This window comes from Coenobita brevimanus, chromosome 103, assembly GCF_032717465.1.
Source record: "Coenobita brevimanus isolate Jiangsu-jjx chromosome 103, ASM3271746v2, whole genome shotgun sequence".
NCBI classification, from domain to species: Eukaryota; Metazoa; Arthropoda; class Malacostraca; order Decapoda; family Coenobitidae; genus Coenobita; species Coenobita brevimanus.
The window spans coordinates 38,939,220-38,961,659 of NC_137056.1; the positions used below are offsets into that span (position 1 = coordinate 38,939,220).

A 22,440-nucleotide genomic window follows, 5' to 3' on the forward strand; every position below is an offset into this window, starting at 1 on the left:
TTATATCCAACGGGTGGCTGGGGTTTAATGCTCACGTAATGCCACTCAGGGATGAATGAGGCTGGTCACTCTCAACTTAAATGTCAGAACCAACTTGCCCAGCCCCAGGCGCTTATGCTCCTCGTGGGGCAACATAGGATTGGAAAATGTGTGTGTGTATATATATATATATACACACACTGTGTGTGTGTGTGTCTGTATTATATATATATATATATACACACACAGTGTGTGTGTGTGTGTCTGTATTAGTAAAAAAATTATATATATATATATATATATATATATATATATATATATATATATATATATATACATACAGACACACACACACAGTGCATATATATATATATATATATATATATATATATATATATATATATATATATTTATATATATATATATATATATATGATATATATATATATATATATATATATATATATATATATATATATATATGCACATTTGTATGTGTGTGTAAAGTCCATATTATATATATATATATATATATATATATATATATATATATATCTTTTTTTCAATAAATATGAGAGAATGGTTTGATAAAGAAGCTGTATCTGTTGCAACCATTAAACATTTTCAGGAATTACGGTCGATGTTCCTGCTTTCATTTATATATGAAATAAAAATAACGAGGAATGGTAGGGATAATATAGTACTGAAAGTTTAAAACTTCTTTTTTTTAAAGCAATATTTCATATCCCACAATGCAATGAAATGTAGTATGGCACTATAGCAGAACGAAATACTGTGACTTGTGTTACTAAAAAGCTGAAAGTACAATTACTATCAGTGCACTCCAATAAAGGAAAAATTACTACATGTAAAGGCAATGTGCAAAGCCTGCCACTGACAATCAAAATGTAAATTAATATGATTTTTTAAGATGAACTGCCAAATTTTCCCTAACAAACAGAAAAGGAGCTGCACAAAATACAACCAAACTTCAGTAACGTTAAACAAGTCAACCTTTTTCAAGACGTAGTACCAGGTGTGTTCAGTAACAATCAATGGTATAAAGGGGGGGGGATGGAAGTGGAGAAAGATAGAGGTCATAAGATGTGGCATGTTTGTATGACCATGCAAACAAAACAAGGGTGACAAAAACCTAATGTCCAGTATTAAGCACAATGTACACTGAATTTACTGTACTGGGGCACAGATATGGCAACATATGTAATCATAGGAATGATGTATTACACAATTTTTCAATAACCCTTACTATAATTCAAGGGATGAGTAATTATGCAATAATAATATAAATAATGTTTGAAGCAACAACCACCAAGTAGCAGATGTTTTCCAAACATCTACTGTTTCCTTGAACCAATTTTCTAACAGATAAGACATACATAACAGTACTGTATGAGAAATCACTGTAACTCACTACCAAATGGTGTGTCTAGGATATTAGAAAAAAAAAAAAAAAAAAATAAAAAAAAAAAAAAAAGGTTGCAATGCAGAGTGGCTCTTTGGAACTATCCCTATGATTCAAATATTTGCCAAACAGGTAAATTTATAAAGTGAGAGTTGGGAAGAAGAATCTAGGTCACAATCATTTAAAACAAACGACAAAAAAGTGAAATATATAAATATATATATATATATATATATATATATATATATATATACAAAAAAAAACAAACGTAAGTTGCAATGACCACATAATGCTCGCAATAATCATTAACTAACTTTATGAAAATAAAATACAGAATAATAACTACAAATCTTAGAATGTACTGTCAGAAAAAAAAAAAACATTCAGTAGTATAAAGCAATCACAATAGTAAGTATTTGGTATATTATATTACTAATGGGTACTGATATCTGTAAATAACGTAAGTGATAAACTGATCAACAATAACATGAATGCATTGAAAGGATGGTTTACAGAGACAAGGATTAGCACATCACTAGACAGGATTCAGCCAAATTTGGGGCATGGAGGAATTAAAAATAAATAAATAAAACAAAGGGAAGAGAGAAAGACACACACACAACTGGAAATAGAGAAGGGTGGATTTGAAAACACAGACTCTTATAAGAAATTTAGTAAAATATACCAAAAGGCTGCTACGTTTGCAATAAGGGAGGGGCATCCTATCGTGGCGAAGACCCCTACAAGAAACTCTAGCACCGGGGGCAGTATTTTGGGAGCCCATCTGAAAATGAAAAGTCGGAACAAAAGCAACCTGTTCACTCCCCAAAAATGTGAATCGCAAAAAATAAATAAAGGAAATTTTCAAAAATGAAACAATAAAATGAGACGTTATTTTAAAAAATCATAAATTCAGTGGATTAAATAACAATATTTCTGTTATCACGTAAATCTGATTGCATTTTTGCTTATTTCACTGTAGCTTTTAAACACCAAGATTTGGTATGATCACGTTACTGTACTGTACAAACTTTATTATTTTAGTAGCACAACATAATCATACTTCTTAACATGTCAAAAATCAGCTATAATGGTAAAGCATCAGTGGTGAAATGAGAAAGATTAAAGTGGGAATCAAGGATTCCATCAGTAAAGTTACACTCGATCGTTTACTGTGGACATGAGAAAACCTTGCAATCACTGCGATTTTTATTCACATTCAGAGATGCACCTTCATTCCTTCCTCTATTTGAAGTTACTGGGTTGCTGAGGGGATGATGATCCAAATTCAGGCTTTATTCAACCCAACAACCTACAACAGAGAAGGGGGTCAAAACATCCCAGTCTGCCAGGACAAAATGTCAGCTGCTACCGGGTTTTCTGCTTCTGACCACAGGAAATTCAATGAGGATTCAGAGAGTGAGCAACTGGGAGGAGGTCTGGCTGGGTAAGGAGAAACTCCTGACTGTAGCAGAGACTAAACTGCCAGCATGGAGTCAAGCAGGACTGAAGTCACCCAGCCAATATCTACAAGGACTCTGCACAAAAAAAATGTTCAAAGATACAAGGCAAAATGAATATGCAGCTTTAAAAACACTAAAATTAGAACAAATTACTTGTATTCTTGGTTTATACCTTGTTTTAAAAGGAAGCAATGCTTAAATCTTGTGCAAAATGTCCCTTTTATGTAGGTAGGATGAATTAAGAGCTTTGCCATCCAGCCATTCGTTATTTAAAACAAAAAAAAAAAAAAAAAAAAAAAAAAAAATGCATTTAATAAAGCTACTGCATGCAGTCTCAACACTAAAAACCATCTTGAGAAAATATGATTGTTCTGAAAATGCTAAAAAGATGGAATACGCTAAACAGTGCTGCAAAGGGGGGCGGGGGAGGAAGAGAAAGAAAATAAACTTCAGTAGCAATACAGCAAAAGTATAAAACAAAAACCAGGCTACTATGGTAATAAAAACATTAGGTCTACATAAGCGGAAGAAAAAAAGCCATGACTGCGCAAACTTCAGCTATGCATCAAGACAACTTTGCGACTCAAAATGAACAGGGAGAAACGAATCACCACAGCAATTCAATCATGATATAAAAACTGGGTACACTTAACAAAGTGGATAAAAAGAAAACGAATGGCATCTCTTCATCCAGGCTAACCAACCAGGGTGAGCAACAAGCCTAATGGGAGAGAGATAAAGACAAAGAGAGAAGGAGAAAGGGAACGAGAGCAGTACGATCAGGTATAGTGAATCTGTGGGTGTGGCAACTGTATTTCTTGTTGTACACTCTTGGCTAAGCAAATCAAACCCACAGATACATGTGTACATACTGTATTATACATATTGTTATTCATAATACGTACTTCATATAACTATTAAAAATAAGTAAAAATGCTGAAAGACAAGGTAAATAAACAATAAAATTAAGAAAAACAAAATCAACCATAATGAATTAAAAAAATGAGGGCAAAACATGGCAGGTCAAAGACTTACCTATGATTGTATTTTCTAAGCTTCTGCAAGCCGTACTTGCCCTCTTGAGACCCTTTGGACACTGGCAGACTCTCCAGGTTGGCCATCAACAGGTTTATCGAGGTTTTGAGCTCCTCCAAGTACAGAGACTCCATCTCTTTCACCACAAATTTCGGCATCAATTTTCGGTTCTAGTTAGGGTGACAGTAAGAGAACTTTAGTTGTATCGTAGGGTATTATATAAGTGAAGAAAATTCTCATGTAGGGGTGGGAAAGGTACACTGTACTGTAGTATGTTTTAAGTAAAGAGGACAGTTAGAAAGCTGTAGTACTGTATAAGGAATAAGGTGAGTACTGTAGTGTCAATTTTCATGTGGGTGTAGTAAAGGAACAGAATTATTGTAGTGTGATGTGTTATAACAGGTGCAAATTGTGTAGATGTGGAGAAAATAAAATCATCAGAGTGAGATAAAGCCACAAGCATGGGGATGTGAAATGCTTATACTATAGTTGGAATATCTGAACTGTGCCCAGGGTTAAGTTTCATTCATTCATTCATTGCCAGACGCCATGTATCCCAGACAGGGTGGCCAAGGGCTTAGAGTTAATTGTTTTACAGGGAGGGGCACTAATCCTCCACCAACCCCACTTGACGTAGGGATGCCAACAGCATCTGGTGTTAATTCACAGGCTTATACTAAAATATTAGGATTTGAATGATCATCATCATCCACTCACTTAATATAGTGCTGCCTACTTCTTCCTTCACCTTTATCATTTTTTTTCTTTCTTTGTCTGCCCTCCTCTCTCCCTGTTTCTCCCATCATTCCTGGCACTTTTAGCAAGCTTCTTTCTTTTTCATGTGGTTTTACATTAATAACATGCCAAATGCTTTCCTGTAAGCCAGGAGTCCAATTACAATGCTGAGTGGTAACCATATAACCAACCCATACCTGTTCCCTACGTGTCAACAAATGGGCTGGCAGGGGGTTAGTACCCCTCTCCATATAACAACTACAAGTATACGATCTTTTAATTGGCAAGCTTGAGACCTGAGGGTTCCTGGTTTCAGGGACTTTCCAGTCTTTGGAACAGACCTAAACTCCAATATGGCAACACCAAATGTTCTCTGCACTTCAATACTGGCAACTCATAATTCAAGTCTTATTGACTGAGCTTCAGTCATTTTTACAATTACCAAACCAATGTATTACTGTAACACTGCATTATATCTTCCTAAATCTTCAGTCAGTTACAATTACATAAGAGGTGCAGTCATCATGCATCATACAGTATTACCTTCCACAGTAACATCATTTTCCATTACAGAATTATTGTATCATTACCATAATTACAACAAATGTAGTGAAAACAGTATAAAAAATTTTTAGTATTGTATATTCTATTGATTAATTCCTGTGGAAATGAGTCATGTAAGTCACAACATACAGTCATTGGGCATGGCTCACACCACTCATGTCACCAACCTCTGCCAGGCTAGTGCAACGAATGACTAAACCAGTGGTTATTTACCGAATCAGCACTTTTAATTGGAAAATATTAAAATTTTTATCACTATAAGGGTTCAGACAATTAAATATCTGAAATTCAGTAAAAAAAAAGTTGTGCCTAATTTAAGTATTAATAAAAATTCAGGATTCAGCGCGTAAAACTGCTAAAGTTTGCAAAAGTGTGTCGTCTTTAGCTAACAACTGATTTCTGTTTTGCATAAATAATGATTTAAAATGCAGGTATATTCATTTGAAAATTAAATCAATATTTATGCAAAACAGAAATCTGTCAAGGCCAACTGGCAATCTAAAAGAGAAACACTAACTTTAGCATGTTTTTGCTCTAAATCCTGATTTTTAAAAATTAATAGTTAAATCAAGCACAATTTTATATTACCAGATTTCAGATAATTAGGTGTGTATGAAACTATACAGTGATAGGAAGTATAAATTAAAAATTGCTGATTCGATAAATGACCGCCATTTCAGTAATTCGTCTCACTGATGCCTGGCCACCAACATGGCCATGTTGTGTTTCCTCCATCATCATGCAGCCACATCACCCATCCTAACCACATTTCCAACCTAATAAAGTAACAGGCATAACACTGTACTGGGTGATTTTTTTTTTTTTTTTTTTTTTATGTAACCAGAAACCAGAAAACAAAAGGAAGAATAGAAAATGAAAATTAATGGGAGGGTAGAAATGTGTGATAATACTTGGCTGTTTCCTTACTGAAAAAAAAGCAGCCAAGGAAAAATGTACCCAATGGTTTGTAAATTGCTTTAATAGCTGCTAGTAAATATTTGGAGTCAGAAGTGATATACATATATATATATATATATATATATACACACAGTCATCTAGCGTAAAGTGCGTGAATATGGGTGACACAGCCCGTCCCACTTTATTAATTCGCACTTTGTGAAGCATAGGATCCCATGTTAAAATGGCTTTATGTGCAACACATCCTGAATTTTCGTATATTGGTTCACCAATGCCTATCCCTAACTAAAATGCAAAGGGAAAACTTACAATAGAAAAAACATGCAAGAATCTATCCATATACCTAGGCTCCTTCCCCCAAAGAAAGGAAGGTAGCCGAGACAGGACGACACACTCCCCATTTACTCATTCATTCAAACACAATCATTCTCATCTTAGCCCCAAAGGGAAGAACGGACAGATCCTCACCGCACCACACCGCACTAGGGTCAACTGCGCAATGCAATCAGTGACATCCGCAGCAGGGCCCGACAGCAGAGCTGGTTTACCCCTGCCACACCATAACAGACCAATCCCCTTACCCGCACCTGACCTGATTAGCCGATCGGACCAAATGCGGGAGAGTATCCCCTCAGGGCTGCGTCATCACTTATTCATTCACAATTTCTCTCCATTTATTTCTGTCACACACAGCCACTCTTCCTTGCTCAACAGACATCCCTCTCGCATCCAGCGCTCTCTTCGCACTGTCCATCCATCCTATTCGTGGTCTTCCTCTCAGCCTTAAACATCTCACATCAGATCTAGTTATCTTTTTCACCAATTGCTCGTTATCCATTCTCTCCATATACCCAAACCATCACAACACCCTCTGCTCAACTCAATCAGCCATCTCCCGAACAACTCCAGTTCTCCTTCGCACTTCATCACTTCGCACTCGATCCATACGCGTCACTCCACACATACTCCTCAGACACCTCATCTCCATTACATTCAAACTTTTCCTCTCTGCTACACCCATATTCCATGTTTCAGCCCCATATAACGCAGTCGGTACCACAACATCCTCATACAGCCTCCTCTTTACATCCATTCTAAGCGAACGACATCTAAACACTTTTTTCATTCCTCCCAGCACCTTTCCTACTTCATTTATTCTAAACTTCACTTCTGCATCTATTCTTTCATCCACAGCAACATGTGACCCTAGATATTTAAAACACTCTACCTCCTCAAGCAACTCACCATTCAAAACTATATTCATCCCCCTACCATCTAGTAACCTCATACACTTCATCACTTTACTCTTATTCTCATTTACTTTCAATTTCCTCCTTTCACACACCCTTCCAAACTCCTCTACCAACTGTCTCAATCTCTCCTCTGAATCAGCCACCAGTGCAGTTTCATCTGCAAACAGCAGCTGCTTCAGATTCCACTCTCCACCATCAACATTCACCAGACTCAGACCTCCACCTAAAACTCTTGCATTCACCTCTCTTACAACACCATTCATGTAAATATTAAACAACCAAGGCGACATCACACATTCTTGTCGCAGACCCACTCTCACAGGAAACCAATCACTCACAGCATTTCCCACTCTTACACACGCTCTACTATTTACATAAAAACTTTTCACCCCTTTTAGTAACCTACCATCAAGTCCATTCAATCTTAAAACAGTGCACAAAGCCTCCCTATCAATTCTATCATACTATCTATCTATTGCCAGACGCCTCAATCCCGCTTGGGGTGGCCACAAACAAATCGCCTCCAAGTCACCCTGTCCCCCGCCATTTCACTGCCCTGCTCCCAACTCACACCCCCCTCTCTCATATACCTCTCCACCCCATCCCTGCATCTCATCCTCGGCCTCCCCCTCCCTCTTCCCCCCTCCACCTCACTCACATACACTCTCTTCGTCAGTCTTTCACCCTCCATCCTCTCCACATGGCCAAACCACCTCAGTGTGTTCCTCATAACGCTTCCTATCACATCCACATCAACACCTCAACACTCATTTATATCCTCATTCGTCAGCCTGTCTCTCCGTGTGACTCCACAGGCTCCTCTTAAATAATTCATTTCCACTGCTCTCACTCTTGACTTGTGTCCTTCCATACGCTTTCTCTAAATCCATGAATGCCCAAAACACATCCTTGCCTTTCGCTAAATACTTTTCTCACACTTGTCTCACAGCAAACACCTGAGCCATGCATCCCCTCCCTTTCCTAAAGCCACACTGCTCATCACCAATCACTCCCTCTGTACCCTCTCTAACTCTCATACTTAACACTTTACCATAAACCTTACCTACAACACTCAAAAGACTTATACCCCTAAAGCTAGTACATTCATACTCATCACCCCTGCCTTTATACAATGGGACCACACAAGCACTTGCCCAGTCAACTGGTACCATACCTTTCACAAAGCACACATTCAACAATATTACTAACCAGTTAACAAAAGTCACTCCACCACCCTTCAGGCATTCCACAGCACACCCATCCATACCTGCAGCTTTCCCTGTTTTCATCTCCTTTACTGCCTTCTCCACTTCCTCCTTTGTGATCAAAGAATCATTCAACTCTCCCAACTCATTTATTCCTTGCACCCTTCCATCTGCCACAATCTCAGCCACCCTTTCCTCCTCTACATTTAACAATCTTTCAAAATACTCTGCCCATCTCTTCCTTACTGCATCCATCTCAATTAACATCCTTCCATCCTCTGCTTTTACTTGTTCTTCCTTCCCAGACTCTCCCTTTCACACCCTTTTCACCTCCTTCCAAAACATTTTCTTATTCTGTTGAAAATTCTCTGTCAGCCGCCTACCCCACCTCTCATCTGCTGCCACTTCAGCATCACGCACAGCCCTTCTCACCCTATTCCTCTTTTCCTTATACCTTTCATATGACATCTTGTCCTTCCTCTGCAGCCACACTTCATATGCACGTCTCTTCTCATCCCCAGCCATACTTACTGCCTCGCACCACCATTCACTTCCTTTTCTTACACCACCACCCACAAGTCTCACACCACACACCTCTTCTGCATGCCCCACCACAGCACTCTTAAACAACTGCCATTCCTCCTCCACCCTGCCATTTTCCTGATCTTTCACTGCATTCCACTCATCTTTCAATTTCTCCTAATACTCTATCTTTTTCTCTCTTTTATCCAACTCATTCACTTTCAAAACCTCCCTGCCACACCTAACCCATGGGGAGGTGAGGGGAAACTGCGCAGATGCTCCCGACGTCACAGTGCACAGTGACGTCGGCCCCTCCCTCGCCATAATGTCACGACACTGGAACCTCCCTTGCCACCATTCACTCACACACCAGCTGTACCCCACCACACATACTCACCAGCCCCACCCTTATCTATCGCGCACTACAAATTATGCTCATGAGTTGCGAGAAAATACTGTATTTGCCTCAATTTTTCATGCTCGTCGCACATCGCAAGTAGCAAACGCACTTCCTTAATAATTAATTATTGTCAGACCTCAATCGCACATTAGGTGAGACGCACTTTGCAATGGCGCACTATAGGAGAGATGACTGTATATATATATATATATATATATATATATATACAGTAGAACCTCTTTGGTCTGGACCCCTTTGATCCGGATTTTTGTTAATTCGGACAAAATTAAAAAATAATAAGCTCCAAAAAATGCTGAAAGTAATTATTAAGTCATTCTCAGTATCGGTGCGGAAAGCGATCGTCATTCGTTTAGTCTCGGATCACGCTAGGCCACAACATGGGCGCCTGTTTAAACACATGCTAGCATTCGTTCCATCAACTAGTTCACCAACCATTTATATTTTTAAGCTGTATTTCAAAAGTTAATCCTCCTTACCATGCCCCTTAATGCAAGTGTAGCTTCTGCAATGAATAAAGGTGTTAAAAGGAAGCATGTAACACTAAGTATAGCAGATAAAGTGAAAATACTGGATAAACTAGAGGCTGGTGTTCCTCCAGGAAAACTCGTGAACGAGTTTGGTATCGCCAAACAAACTGTGTCGGACATCAAGAAAAACAAAGATAAAATTAGACAGTTTGCTTTAAACTTTGATGTTACAAACAGTGACAGTGGTGAAAATAAAAGAAAAACTCTAAAAATGCCACATATGTTAATAATTAACAAACTTACCATATGTAGATAGTTTTTGGTATGAACTTGAGATTACCCTCATGGTCCAGACAATCTGCTAATTCGGACAATCCTTCCCCCCATATAGTCCGAATGAGAGAGGTTCTACTGTATATATATACAGTACCCTCGCGTCCAACACAAGTTTGTCTAGCACAATTCACATCCAGCATGGAGAGCAAAAAAATTAGTACGATTTCATACGATTTATTTACTGTAACACGGGTGCGTTAGCATAATGTGGACGGAGCTCCAAGAAGTGGGCGAAATCCGCAGAGTTCGCCTCTAGCACGATCACCCACGGGCCAACGCGGTCATAGTGGACATTCCTGTGATGTTGACAGCTGATCAAAACTTCCGATCAAGTAGTCTCCTCCGCCCGCTATCGTGACGTGATCGTGATGTCACCCAATTAAAAATGCTTCTGCTCTCATGTGATGTTTTGTTTAAATTTCTCCCACCACAGCGCCACTCAGTCTCATAATTCGCACTGGACGGTGCTTTTTTCTTTCTGCATTTTCTGCCCTTGCTACTGCATTTCACCCTGCTCATGATGCCTAGGAAGCCTTCTGAGAACCCCTGAAGTGACGGCACCTCCTTCAGGTCACCAAGCTAGATATCATCGAGAGGAAGAAGAAAGGGAGAGGAATGTGGACATTGCCAAGGCCTAAGACGTGAATGAAGCCAGCGTGAGGGCCATAATAAAAAACCAAGACAAGATCCCGGCTGTAGTGACGTCTTACGGAGGCAGGGCACTTGACTCCAGGTGCAGGCCTACTGACCCAGCAATCATCATAATGGAGTGGTACCTCAGTATGTATGTATTTAGGGTGACTCTTCCTGGGGTTGCTGACATAATTCATTTTTCCCCATAAGCTGTGATGTTTGTCCAACACGTTTTTGGTCCAACACGGGACCCGTGCATGACAATATTACTATGTTGGATGTGAGGGTACTGTGTGTGTGTGTGTGTATATATATATATATATATATATATATATATATATATATACTGTAATGACAAAATTCGTTAGGAATCCATTCACGACTTCACATCAACGAGTCTTTCAGTCAGTCGTTTCCCCATCAAAACTGGTTAGGTTAGGTAAGATTATGGTTGGTTCCCCACTCTTCATGCTTGCAAGTCATTTCCCAGTAATTTTCTTCATATACTTAAATATTTACATGATTACGGAAAAGAATTATTACCATGGAACACGGACATAACTGAATTTAGGACAATCATGGAACGCTTGCATGACCTTGGCTGGTTGTTTCCCTGTCAAAGACTGGTTTGGTTAGGTTATGGGCGATACTCTTTCGATACACTTTCTTGTTGTTTCCCGTTATTCTACACATGTACTCTAATTTGCCGTATGAATATATTACCGTGAAGCACAGCTATAGCTAGGTTTTAGAAAAATTCATCAATAATGGCCTGCATAATATACAGTAACCCCGTGTCCCGCATTTCCCCATCAAAACATGTGACCTACTATTCTCTGATTGTTATTTCTTCTGCAAAACAGCCACAACATTCGCAACAATACGACTCAAGCCTTGTTATATTTCACAGATAAATAAGTTGTAGATGAACTAGGAAAAGAGGTCATAGGGGAAGTAGACACACGTAAGTTTGTTGTTGTGATCATAATGTAACGTACGTACGATCTTCAGCCGTGTCATGCTGTTATTTCTTAACGAAGAATTGTTACATGTTTCTCATAACACTATTCATGTTGGTTCTGATGGACAAATACATGAAATGGATGTAAAATAAAGCTTATCGATATTTAAGGGAGGAAAGAATAATAACCATCCCACGACCAAGATGGTAGACTCAGCCCACCAATTTTTTATTATATTTGACTATTATTACAGCCTCTCTTCCTTGTAGCAATGAGTAAAATAATGTTGTTATAATTTCTTCCTTCCTTTTAGTGACAAAGAGGCACATAAAATTACCGTGGTTTAGTTTACAGACTTTGATGTCGATAATTAAATACTCTGGTGAAAAGTGGTACTAGTAGTAGTAGTAGTTGTTCCTAGGCAGTCTGGCTGAACAGCCCTGAGTCCCTTAGGAAGGCCATGGCCGAGACCGGGCTTTCCCACAGAGCTCTCAGAGAGTGTATGTTATGTTGTTGGCGCAGGTGATTGTGTGCAATACAGTCTTCCATAATGTGCTTAATATGGTATGGGGTGCTGTGTTGCATCCTGGACAGGCATCAGCGACAGAGTCATCCAGCCTCTTCTAGTAGCTTAAGAGGGCTGGATGGTGCCCACATCTCAGCCTGGCCAGGTAGACCCTGTCCTCAAGAGGAAGATAGGATTCAGAAGGGTGGATGTCAGGAGGCCGTGCATGCAGCTGTGTGTTGTCTTTAAGTGACTGAATGGAGCGGCGAGTGATCTGAGTGTGGATATGGTTCTGGAAGCTGGTCAGAGGTGGGCGAGGGGGCAGAGATGACAGTATTTGTGTATGGTATCGTGTCCTGGGTGTTGTTTTGATGTTCCTTGGTGTGGATGGATGTGCTGCCATGTACAGTTGTGGATGTTGTGGGTTTGTGGAGGCTGCAGCAAGAAACTGGGTGCCTCTCATGTCTAGGTGATCCTTGACTTTGAGGACTTTGGTTTCTTGATGTAGATGATCTGTGGGTGTAGTAGCTGTGCAGCCTGTGATTATTTTTAGGGTCTTATTCTGTATGGTCTGTAGAGTGTTGTAGTGTGTTTTGGTGAGGTTAGAAGCCCAGGCAGGGCTTGCATAATTCATCACTGAACGTATGTATTGTTTGTATACTGTGGTCGTGGATTCTTTGTTGTGTCCAAATGTTGTATGGGCAAGTGACCTCAAGGCATTGAGTCTTGGTGTTATCTTATTTTTAATGTTTGTGATGTGTGATTTAAATGACATTGATGTATGTTACAGCCTGTTTGTGGTGAACCATTCGTGTAGTGTATTGAGGTAAGGTTGAATGATGTGTGCAGCTGTGTTTGTGTTTTGGTGCGTACATGTAAGTGTTATATCATCTGCATAGAAAGCTATGTGTATCTGTGGTGTGGGGTGTGGGTACGTCGTGCATGTATAGGTTGAAGAGTGTGAGGGACAAAAAAGGTCCTTGGGGGACGCCGTTTGTGAAGTTTCTGATGTTAGAAGACTGACCGGCAAATGTTACGTGTGCACATCTGCCTGCTAAGTAGTTTCCCAGCCACCTTTTTGTGTTATTGTGCATGTTTGTGTTGAGTATTTTGTTTGTGAGGTTGTGGCCGGGGATGGCATCAAAAGCTTTGCTAATGTCTAGTGTGATTAGGATTGTTCTGTGTGGTGGCCTAGCTGAATTCATGCCATCGAAAACTCTCTGCGTAAGGTCTGTAAGAAGGGTATTTGTGGAATGTAGTGGCCTAAAGCCATGTTGTGACTGGGCTAGGGGAATGTGAGGTGTGACTAGTTGTAGTACCAGTCATTCATTGACTATAGAGGGGGTGCAGAGGAGTGTGATGGGGCGATGTGAGGAGGGTAACGTGGGGTCTTTGTTGGGTATAGGGATAGTGATGATATTGCCATGCTTCCAGATGCTGGGTATTATGTTGTGTGAGTAGCAGTAGTTTGATATGTTGGTGAGTGCTTGTATGCCTTGTGGTCCTAGGTGTTTAAGGTGAATGTTGCTTATGTTGTCTGGTCCACAGGCAGATGAGTGCTTGAGGTCGTTAATGATGTGCTTCATCTGGTTGTAAGTGAAAGGCGCATAGTCTGGGTCTGTGGGGAACTGTCTCTTACGTCGGATGATACGTCGGTCTTCGGGATGGGGGTGAAAAGTGGTTGTGGTAGGTGGTGGCGACCATCATCCACCCACTTGATGTAGTGCTGCCTACTCCTTCCTTAGCCTTTATCATTCTTTTTCTGTGCCTGCCCTCCTCTCTTCCTATTTCTCCCATCTTTCCCGTCACTTCTTATTGCATTTTCTTTCCTTTACAGGTGGCTTTACATTGAGTGACAAGCCAAATGGTTTCCTGTAAGCCAGGAAACCATTTACAACGCTGGGTGGTAACCATATAACCAAACCATACATGTTCCCTACGTGTCAACAAGTGGGTTGGTGGAGTGTTAGTGCCCCTCCCAGTAAAACAACAACTCAAAGTCAAATGCCCACCCCTTAAGGGATTATGGCATCTGGCAATAGATAGATAGATAGATAGAAAAGTGGCAGTTTTTTCTTGGTTAATGACATTGGGAGTTGTGGCCCTCATTTCCCACATGATAAAGATATTCGAGAAGATACTAAGGGACAAGATCATTATGTATTTGAAGAGCAATGATCTCCTGACAAATGCTCAGCATGGGAACCAGCCTATCCACCCTCAACAGTAAACATACCTTCATTTGCGACTCAAGCCAGTCTTCAATTCATTTCTGGTAAGGATTTTTAGTGTTGCAACTCTATATAACAGTTTTAATGTCTTTTCAGGTACATGTTTATTGTATTATGATGTTTTAGCACTAGTAAACACTCTTCATTTAATGTTGGGTAGGGCTTGTTTCGTGCTATAGTTCTTTCTGTTGGTGTTATGGTTCTTTCTGATAGGATAGGTACGTGTCCCACCGGAACGCTCCTCTATTTTTCCCATTGATTCTTAACTTCACACTTCGACATTTCACATTTCGCACGGTTTTGGCGAAACATCTGAGCAGCGAAAAACGAGGAACCACCGTATATATATATATATATATATATATATATATATATATATATATATGTATATATATATATATATATATATATATATATATATATGTATATAAATATATATATATATATATATATATATATATATATATATATATATATATATATATATATATGTATATAAATATATATATATATATATATATATATATATATATATATATATATATATATATATATATATATATATATATATATATATATATATATATATATATATATATATATATATATAAATATATATATATATATATATATATATATATATATATATATATATATATATATATATATATATATATATATATATATATATATAAATATATATATATATATATATATATATATATATATATATATATATATATATATATATATATATATATAAATATATATATATATATATATATATATATATATATATATATATATATATATATATATATATATATATATATATATATATATATATATATAAATATATATATATATATATATATATATATATATATATATATATATATATATATATATATATATATAAATATATATATATATATATATATATATATATATATATATATATATATATACTGTATATATATATATATATATATATATATATATATATATATATATATATATATATATATATATATATATATATATATATATATATATATATATATATATATATATATATATATATATATATATATATATATATATATATATATATATATATATATATATATATATATATATATATATACATATATATATATATATATATATATACATATATATATATATATATATATATATATATACAGTGGGGCACCAATTTTCGCGCCTAATTGGGTCCAAAAATAATGCGCGAAAGTGGAATTAGCGAAAGTTGGGGCATTGTCTTTATGGCAAAAAGGCTAATTGGTTCCCGGTTATCCTAAAGTAACATCAGATTTTCATTTTCACTTGCAATACAGTACATCAAATCACTATTGTACATTGCATTGGGAGATACAAACAATAAAAACTGTACAGTACACATTATATGAGGAGAAACATACCACAGAGACCAGGTTACTCTCTTTTAGCCTTGGCCTTTCCTCCCGACTTTGAATGTACCGGCCACTTTTTATCACCACCACCGCCTCCCGGCCCTCCCCCCACACCACCAGGCTCTCCCCCCACACCACCAGGCCCTTTCCCCACACTACCAGGTATAGTAGAGGCCACTGAACCATGAGAATCCAACATAATGGAGCTAGCACGCTCGTACACAATGGCGGGAATGGGTGGACAGTGTTGACATGACGTCATTCAAGATGGCGGTGGGTTGCGGGCAGGCGGTGCAGGAAATTCAAAGTTCAAAATATTGTCCCAAACCCAAAATTTGTGCGCGAAAATCGATTTTTTTCAAGCGAAAGTGGAAGTTTGGGAATATTTGGTGCATGCCGCGAAAGTGGATTCCGCGAATCCTGCTGTAGCGAAAGTTGGTGCACTACTGTACTGTATATACATATATATATATATATATATACTGTATATATACTGTATATCTATCTATCTATCTACCTATTGCCAGATGCCATAATCCCGTAAGGGGTGGCCATTTGACTTTGAGTTATTCGTTTTATGGGGAGGGGCACTAACCCTCCACCAATCCACTTGCTGACACGTAGGGAGCACGTATGGTTTGGTTATATGGTTACCACTCAGCGTTGTAAATGGTTTCTTGGCTTACAGGAAACCATTTGGCTTGTCACTCAATGTAAAGCCACCTGTAAAGGAAAGAAAAGCAATAAGAAGTGACAGGAAAGATGAGAGAAATAGGAAGGGAGTAGGGCAGGCACAGAAAAAGAATGATACAGGCTAGGGAAGAAATAGGCAGCACTACATCAAGTAAGTGGATGATGGTCGCCACCACCTACCACCATTATGTATATATTTATAGATATATATGTATATACAACAAGCTCGCCCCCAACACGTGAGTTTTGTTCCAAACGTGGCGCATTTGGCACAAAACCGAGTAAGTTTTAACTACTTCTTATTTTGCTCCCTAGATCCTCTAAATGTGGTGTTTTGCTGTTATCTGCCATTGGAAATCAGTATAAAGCACTTTAAGTGGTTAGAAGGTTTATTTAATGTTATAACTCACAAATACAGTACTGCACGGCAAAACTTCAACATACAAATACGTAAACACAAGGCAACATTCCGACGCCGAAACCTTCCACAACGTGAAAAACATGTTTCACACAATTGGATGGCATGCAAACTGAGGGTCTACTATACACCATTTTCACTAGCCTGTCGACATCCATTCTCTTCATATGACCATACCATCTACACACTCTTTACTTCCCAGCAATCAATAAACTTCCTTGCTCCATATCTTTAGTAAATCACAATATTTCTTATCCTATCAACCTTATGAACCCCGCAAATATTTCTCAGTAATCCCATTGCCACTGTTCTTACTCATGGTAGTTACTCACGACTTTTACATGCCATACCAAAGTCTCACACCCATATATTCACAAGGATGCTAATGTACCTTTGTCACGAATCAAATTCGCGACATTTCCCTTTTGTGAGAAGCCACGAACTATTAGTGGAAAACTCACTGTGTATCGCTCAGTTAACCGTTTCTCTCTCCACTTCGGTGGTATACTTTTCAAAACATTCGTCACTGTTTCAAAAGTGACCGATCTAATGCACGTCACTAAGTGCTGTACTGAGCGATACTATTGTTTCTTTATTGTTCGCCCCTGCTTGCCTCAACCGTTAGCCACGCCTTCTTCCGGTGGCCTATGCGTTTACCACACGCATCGTTTGAATAGTCAGTCCAGTGTTTGCGGTGACGGAGACAGGTTCTGTGCTCAAGAAGTGTGAGAGAGGTAGGTCAGCAGCACCCAGACTCCACTAGTACAGTTCTCCAGTGCTCCCACCTTAGTTGGTGATACACCGCATTCATCGACCAGTATTTCCTTTTTGTATTTTCCTAGGTTTAAGAGCTTAGTTAAGGTATTTTTCCTAAGCGTAAGAATTTAGCTCTTGTGTGAGTGAGTGAGTGCGATCTCTTTATTTGATTTTGAAATGTACATTAAATTTATTTTGTAATCAATAAATTTAACAGTTCTTTTGCTTGAGCTTAATGTAATGTAAACTCTTGTTTCATTTCTCCGCAGTTAAGCTTATTTCTCTTATAGCTCCTAGCTTGCATAAACGTTTTGCATTCATAACTGGTATTTAGGCCAGTCTTGTATAAGCTTAAAATCCGTTGTGCCTCCTAGGAGTTAAGCATCAGCAAGAACCTGATTATTATTATTAGTATTAGTTATTTATTGTCAGGGGTGAAGTAACTTTCTCCAGAGGCTAACAGTACTATAATCAGCATTTGTGAGAAATTAGTCTCTGCTGTGTACTGTTGAGAAAGTTTATAAATTCTCGTTCTGAGAAAATCGGCGAAGTAAGCCGGCGTAAAGTAATCGTTGCTTGATTTAGTAAGACAATCATTGTCCCTGCTCTTCAATATTATTGAATATTATTATCAATTAAATAATATTTAGCATTTATTTTAACCCTTTAACCGCGGGTATTGTTTTGGTCTGACTGTCCTCTCCCGCGGGGGTTTCAGCCAAATGTAAACAAACCTTTAAACCTTAATAACTCTGCACAGAATAAAGCTAGAGAAAAAAATAAGGTACCATTAGAAAGTACTAACCTTCAGCTTTCCATTGATGTAGGTTTCATGACTTTGTTGACTTTCACAGGACGGGCAGTGCCGTTAGAAGTGAGGGGTGTAAAATCACTATTTTTCGCTCTTACACCATTACCTTCGCTCACACACCATTACCAAATGCCAACCTCATTCTGATAATAATACTATAAACATATATGAACACTGCACATACGATAAACACCCACTCTGTGTTCACTGAGGCAGGTAAAAGGCACTGTAATTACCCGCACTTCACTGCCACATCAGCGGTGTTGTAATCACTATTTTTCGCTCACACACCATTACCAAATGCCAACCTCATTCTGATAATAATACTATAAACATATATGAACACTGCACATACGATAAACACCCACTCTGTGTTCACTGAGGCAGGTAAAAGGCACTGTAATTGCCCGCACTTCACTGCCATATCAGCGGTGTTGTAATCACTATTTTTCGCTCACACACCATTACCAAATGCCAACCTCATTCTGATAATAATACTGTAAACATATATGAACACTGCACATACGATAAACACCCACTCTGTGTTCACTAAGGCAGGTAAAAGGCACTGTAATTGCCTGCACTTCACTATCACATCAGCAGTGTTGTCACTCACACAGCTGGACAGATACTGATGCGTGTTTGGTCCGGGGTGGGGTGGGGGGCCCAGGGGGTGGGAGGTGGGGCCCCAGCGGGGGGAAGAGGGAGGTGGGGGTCGGCTGAGTGAAAGAACTTAATAGCTACTCTCCCTTGAAACAATTGGCGCACGGAAAAAACGCGGGGTATTCAAAATATTCACAAACATTCGAGAATGACACCCGCGGTTTGGTCCAGTTTTTGCAACGTCATTCTGGAATGACACCCGCGGTTAAAGGGTTAAAAACCCCGTGTTATTTTAAAAACCCCGTGACAACCTTCTTGCAATCTTCTTGTCTTTACATTATGATCTCTGTGTAGCATGAATGATATTGTATTGCATCTTTCCCTGTGCAACTCTATTCTCTATTTCTTATGGATATTTACCACTTTATTCCACAACTGCATCAAGGTATAGTAGTAAAAATTCCCTCACCTGTTAAGTCTCCCTCCATTCACCAGCACATCACAAAGTAACATTCATCACAAAGTAAGGTTTAGCAAGTGGAGAGATGGTATGGGGCACAAGGGTTTAAGGGTAAATGCAGATAAAACAAAAGTGATGATATCTAGGGTTGTTGGCGGTACTGTCAAAGACGAGGGAGAGTGGCCATGTGCAGTTTGCCACAAGGGCGTGGGAAGTAATTCCATCTTGTGCGGTGTGTGTGATAAATGGGTGCATAAGAGATGTAGTGGTATCAGAGGTAGACTCCGAGATAATGCTGATTTTATGTGTACGGCATGCCAGGGTGAGCAGGTGGAGATCGTCAGACGTGAAAGGATTGAACTTGCTGGTGAATCTCTTGAGTGTGTGGAAGAGTTTTGTTATTTGAGAGACATGTTGTGTGCTGGAGGTGGGGCTGGAGCTAGATCTGTGGCTAGGGTGAGATGTGGTTGGAAGAAGTTCAGGGAGCTCTTGCCTCTCCTGACATTGAGAGGGCTCTCCCTACGTGCTACAGTGCGTCCCTGCGTCCAAGGCCTGGAGGGGCTGGGTTTACAATGGAAGAGTTGAGAAGTAGGATGGGACTGGAGTGTATTGGTGTTGTGATGAGGAGAGGTAGATTGAGGTGGTTTGGACATGTGGAGAGGATGGGGGATGATAACTGGGTGAGGAAGGTGAGAAGTGTTAATATTGGGGGTGGGGTTATGAGGGGTAGACCGAGAAAGACATGGGACGAGGTCATTAAGTGTGACCTTAGGGTTAAGGGACTGAACAGGGAGGCTGCAATGGATCGTGCAGCGTGGAGAGCCGCCATTAGTGACCAAGGCCGACACATGCAAGCATGTTGGAGCCTTTAAAAACGAAAACGAAAACAAAAACGATTCTAAACATCCATCACTTTACTCACCTCTACATTCAGTTTTGAAACACAAAATGTTCACAGACATTTATAAAACTCTATCAGTCTGTAAATCTGCTCACTACTGATGTGGCTGTCATACTCCCCAATGACAGTTGGCTTTATCTGATCATGGAAACACACCTCAGGGTACAGGAATTATGTTTGTAAGAGCAAACCATCAAACATCCAGTCAACATCCAGTCCTAAGGGTGGTGGATCATAAGACATATACAGCACACAACATGAGTCATTCATTTTGTAGGATAAGTATTTTCTTTACCTTTTCAGATGAGAGAGAGAGAGAGAGAGAGAGAGAGAGAAATATACTTACTCTTTCCAACTCCGCCACATTTTGCATCCGACCATCCAATTCACGACGTATCGCAGCTGCCTGCTCATCTTGGCTGTCCAACTGAAAGAGATTTATGTCCTTGTCACAATGCACTTACTAACTGCAGTAAACTACTGTACTTTTATTGTTATTTTGTTATACTTTATAGTAACATCAATATCTTAATTACTCTGAAGTAATCTGCCTCTTGCTAGTCTTGATATGAGGTCAAGTATAATCTCTGATGCTCTCCTCTCTCAAGGGAACCCACCAACAAGGCATGGCTATGACATAACCATTTTTGGGCTACTCTGCTCTTATAAACTTTTTGCCATAGCCACAAGGGGCAGCCAAACTGTGCATGTTCTTGTGTCACTCACTTGTTCAATGACTGAGTAATTGGAGCCATCACAAATTCTAGTTCATGGTCTAGCCATCCAGCTGTCCATAGTGTCATTCTCAGAAAATGGGGACAAGGGGTGGTAGAGGGTAATAAGTTACAGATTTTTATTTTTCTTGTTCCTTAGCTTAAACTATACTTGAAAGTAATTTTCATTATTCAACATAAAGTGATCTCTTTAATATCCGGATGCCCAATAACTGGACTCCCCAATGTCTGGGCCCGGGCCTTCAGAACCCCAAAATGGACAAAAAACGTAAAAACGCAAAAAAAAATCCGACACTTCTTTCAACTGTACTTTGAACTTGGCGCGCGGCACTGAACAGCTGTGTTTCCGTGCGACCCCCTTCTTCCTCCCCTCCCGGGCCTCTCCAGTTACCGCCTAACTACCATCCTGACTAGACGCTCATCGCAATGGATGTTGCATGTGTTTGTTTTTGTGAATAAACAGTGCATAAACCACATGAGAATTTACAGTGTTGTGCGATGTAAAGAAATTATAATTCAGAGTGCAAAGGATGAAATGCAGAGTGCAAACTAGCGGTTGAAACTGGCATGGCGCAAGTAAGGACAGAATGTGCAGTGTTAAACAATTATAACTCACATTGCAAAGGATTAAGTGCAGCACAACATTGGATTACTGTACGTGGTCCAAGAGCATTTTCACGGATGCCAGAGCCTTAGAGGAGGCGGGTTAATCTTCGTAACAGCCACGGACGTGTTGTAAGTACCCTGTACACTGCTAAATATTTTCAATACTCACTTCTAATTCTTCATTCTCTGGTTCCTTTTCATTTATTTCAAACTTTTTGTCCTTTATTTGTGTGAATAGGGTCTTAAACAGATATGCATGTCCGGTAGGGAGTTATGTAGGTGGTTTTCTGAGTTAGGCTGGGTTAGGGTCCATAAGTACCAGTCCAGGAGGCAGGGTCCCAGTATCCGGATAATCCCACTTCCCGGACAT

At 39.1% G+C, this 22,440-nt stretch overlaps 1 protein-coding gene across 1 annotated transcript in view; it reads right to left on the reverse strand.

Moving 5' to 3' along the window:
* The window catches only part of LOC145415682 (calcium-dependent secretion activator-like), a 603,137-nt gene that overhangs the window by 441,270 nt on the left and 139,427 nt on the right, over positions 1–22,440 (reverse strand). Inside the window, exons 8-9 of the mRNA XM_080284897.1 lie at positions 21,077–21,157; positions 3,901–4,070 (exon numbers count right to left, since the gene is read on the reverse strand). Coding sequence (XP_080141023.1) covers positions 3,901–4,070; positions 21,077–21,157 — 251 coding nt within the window. The remainder of the gene's footprint in view (positions 1–3,900; positions 4,071–21,076; positions 21,158–22,440) is intronic.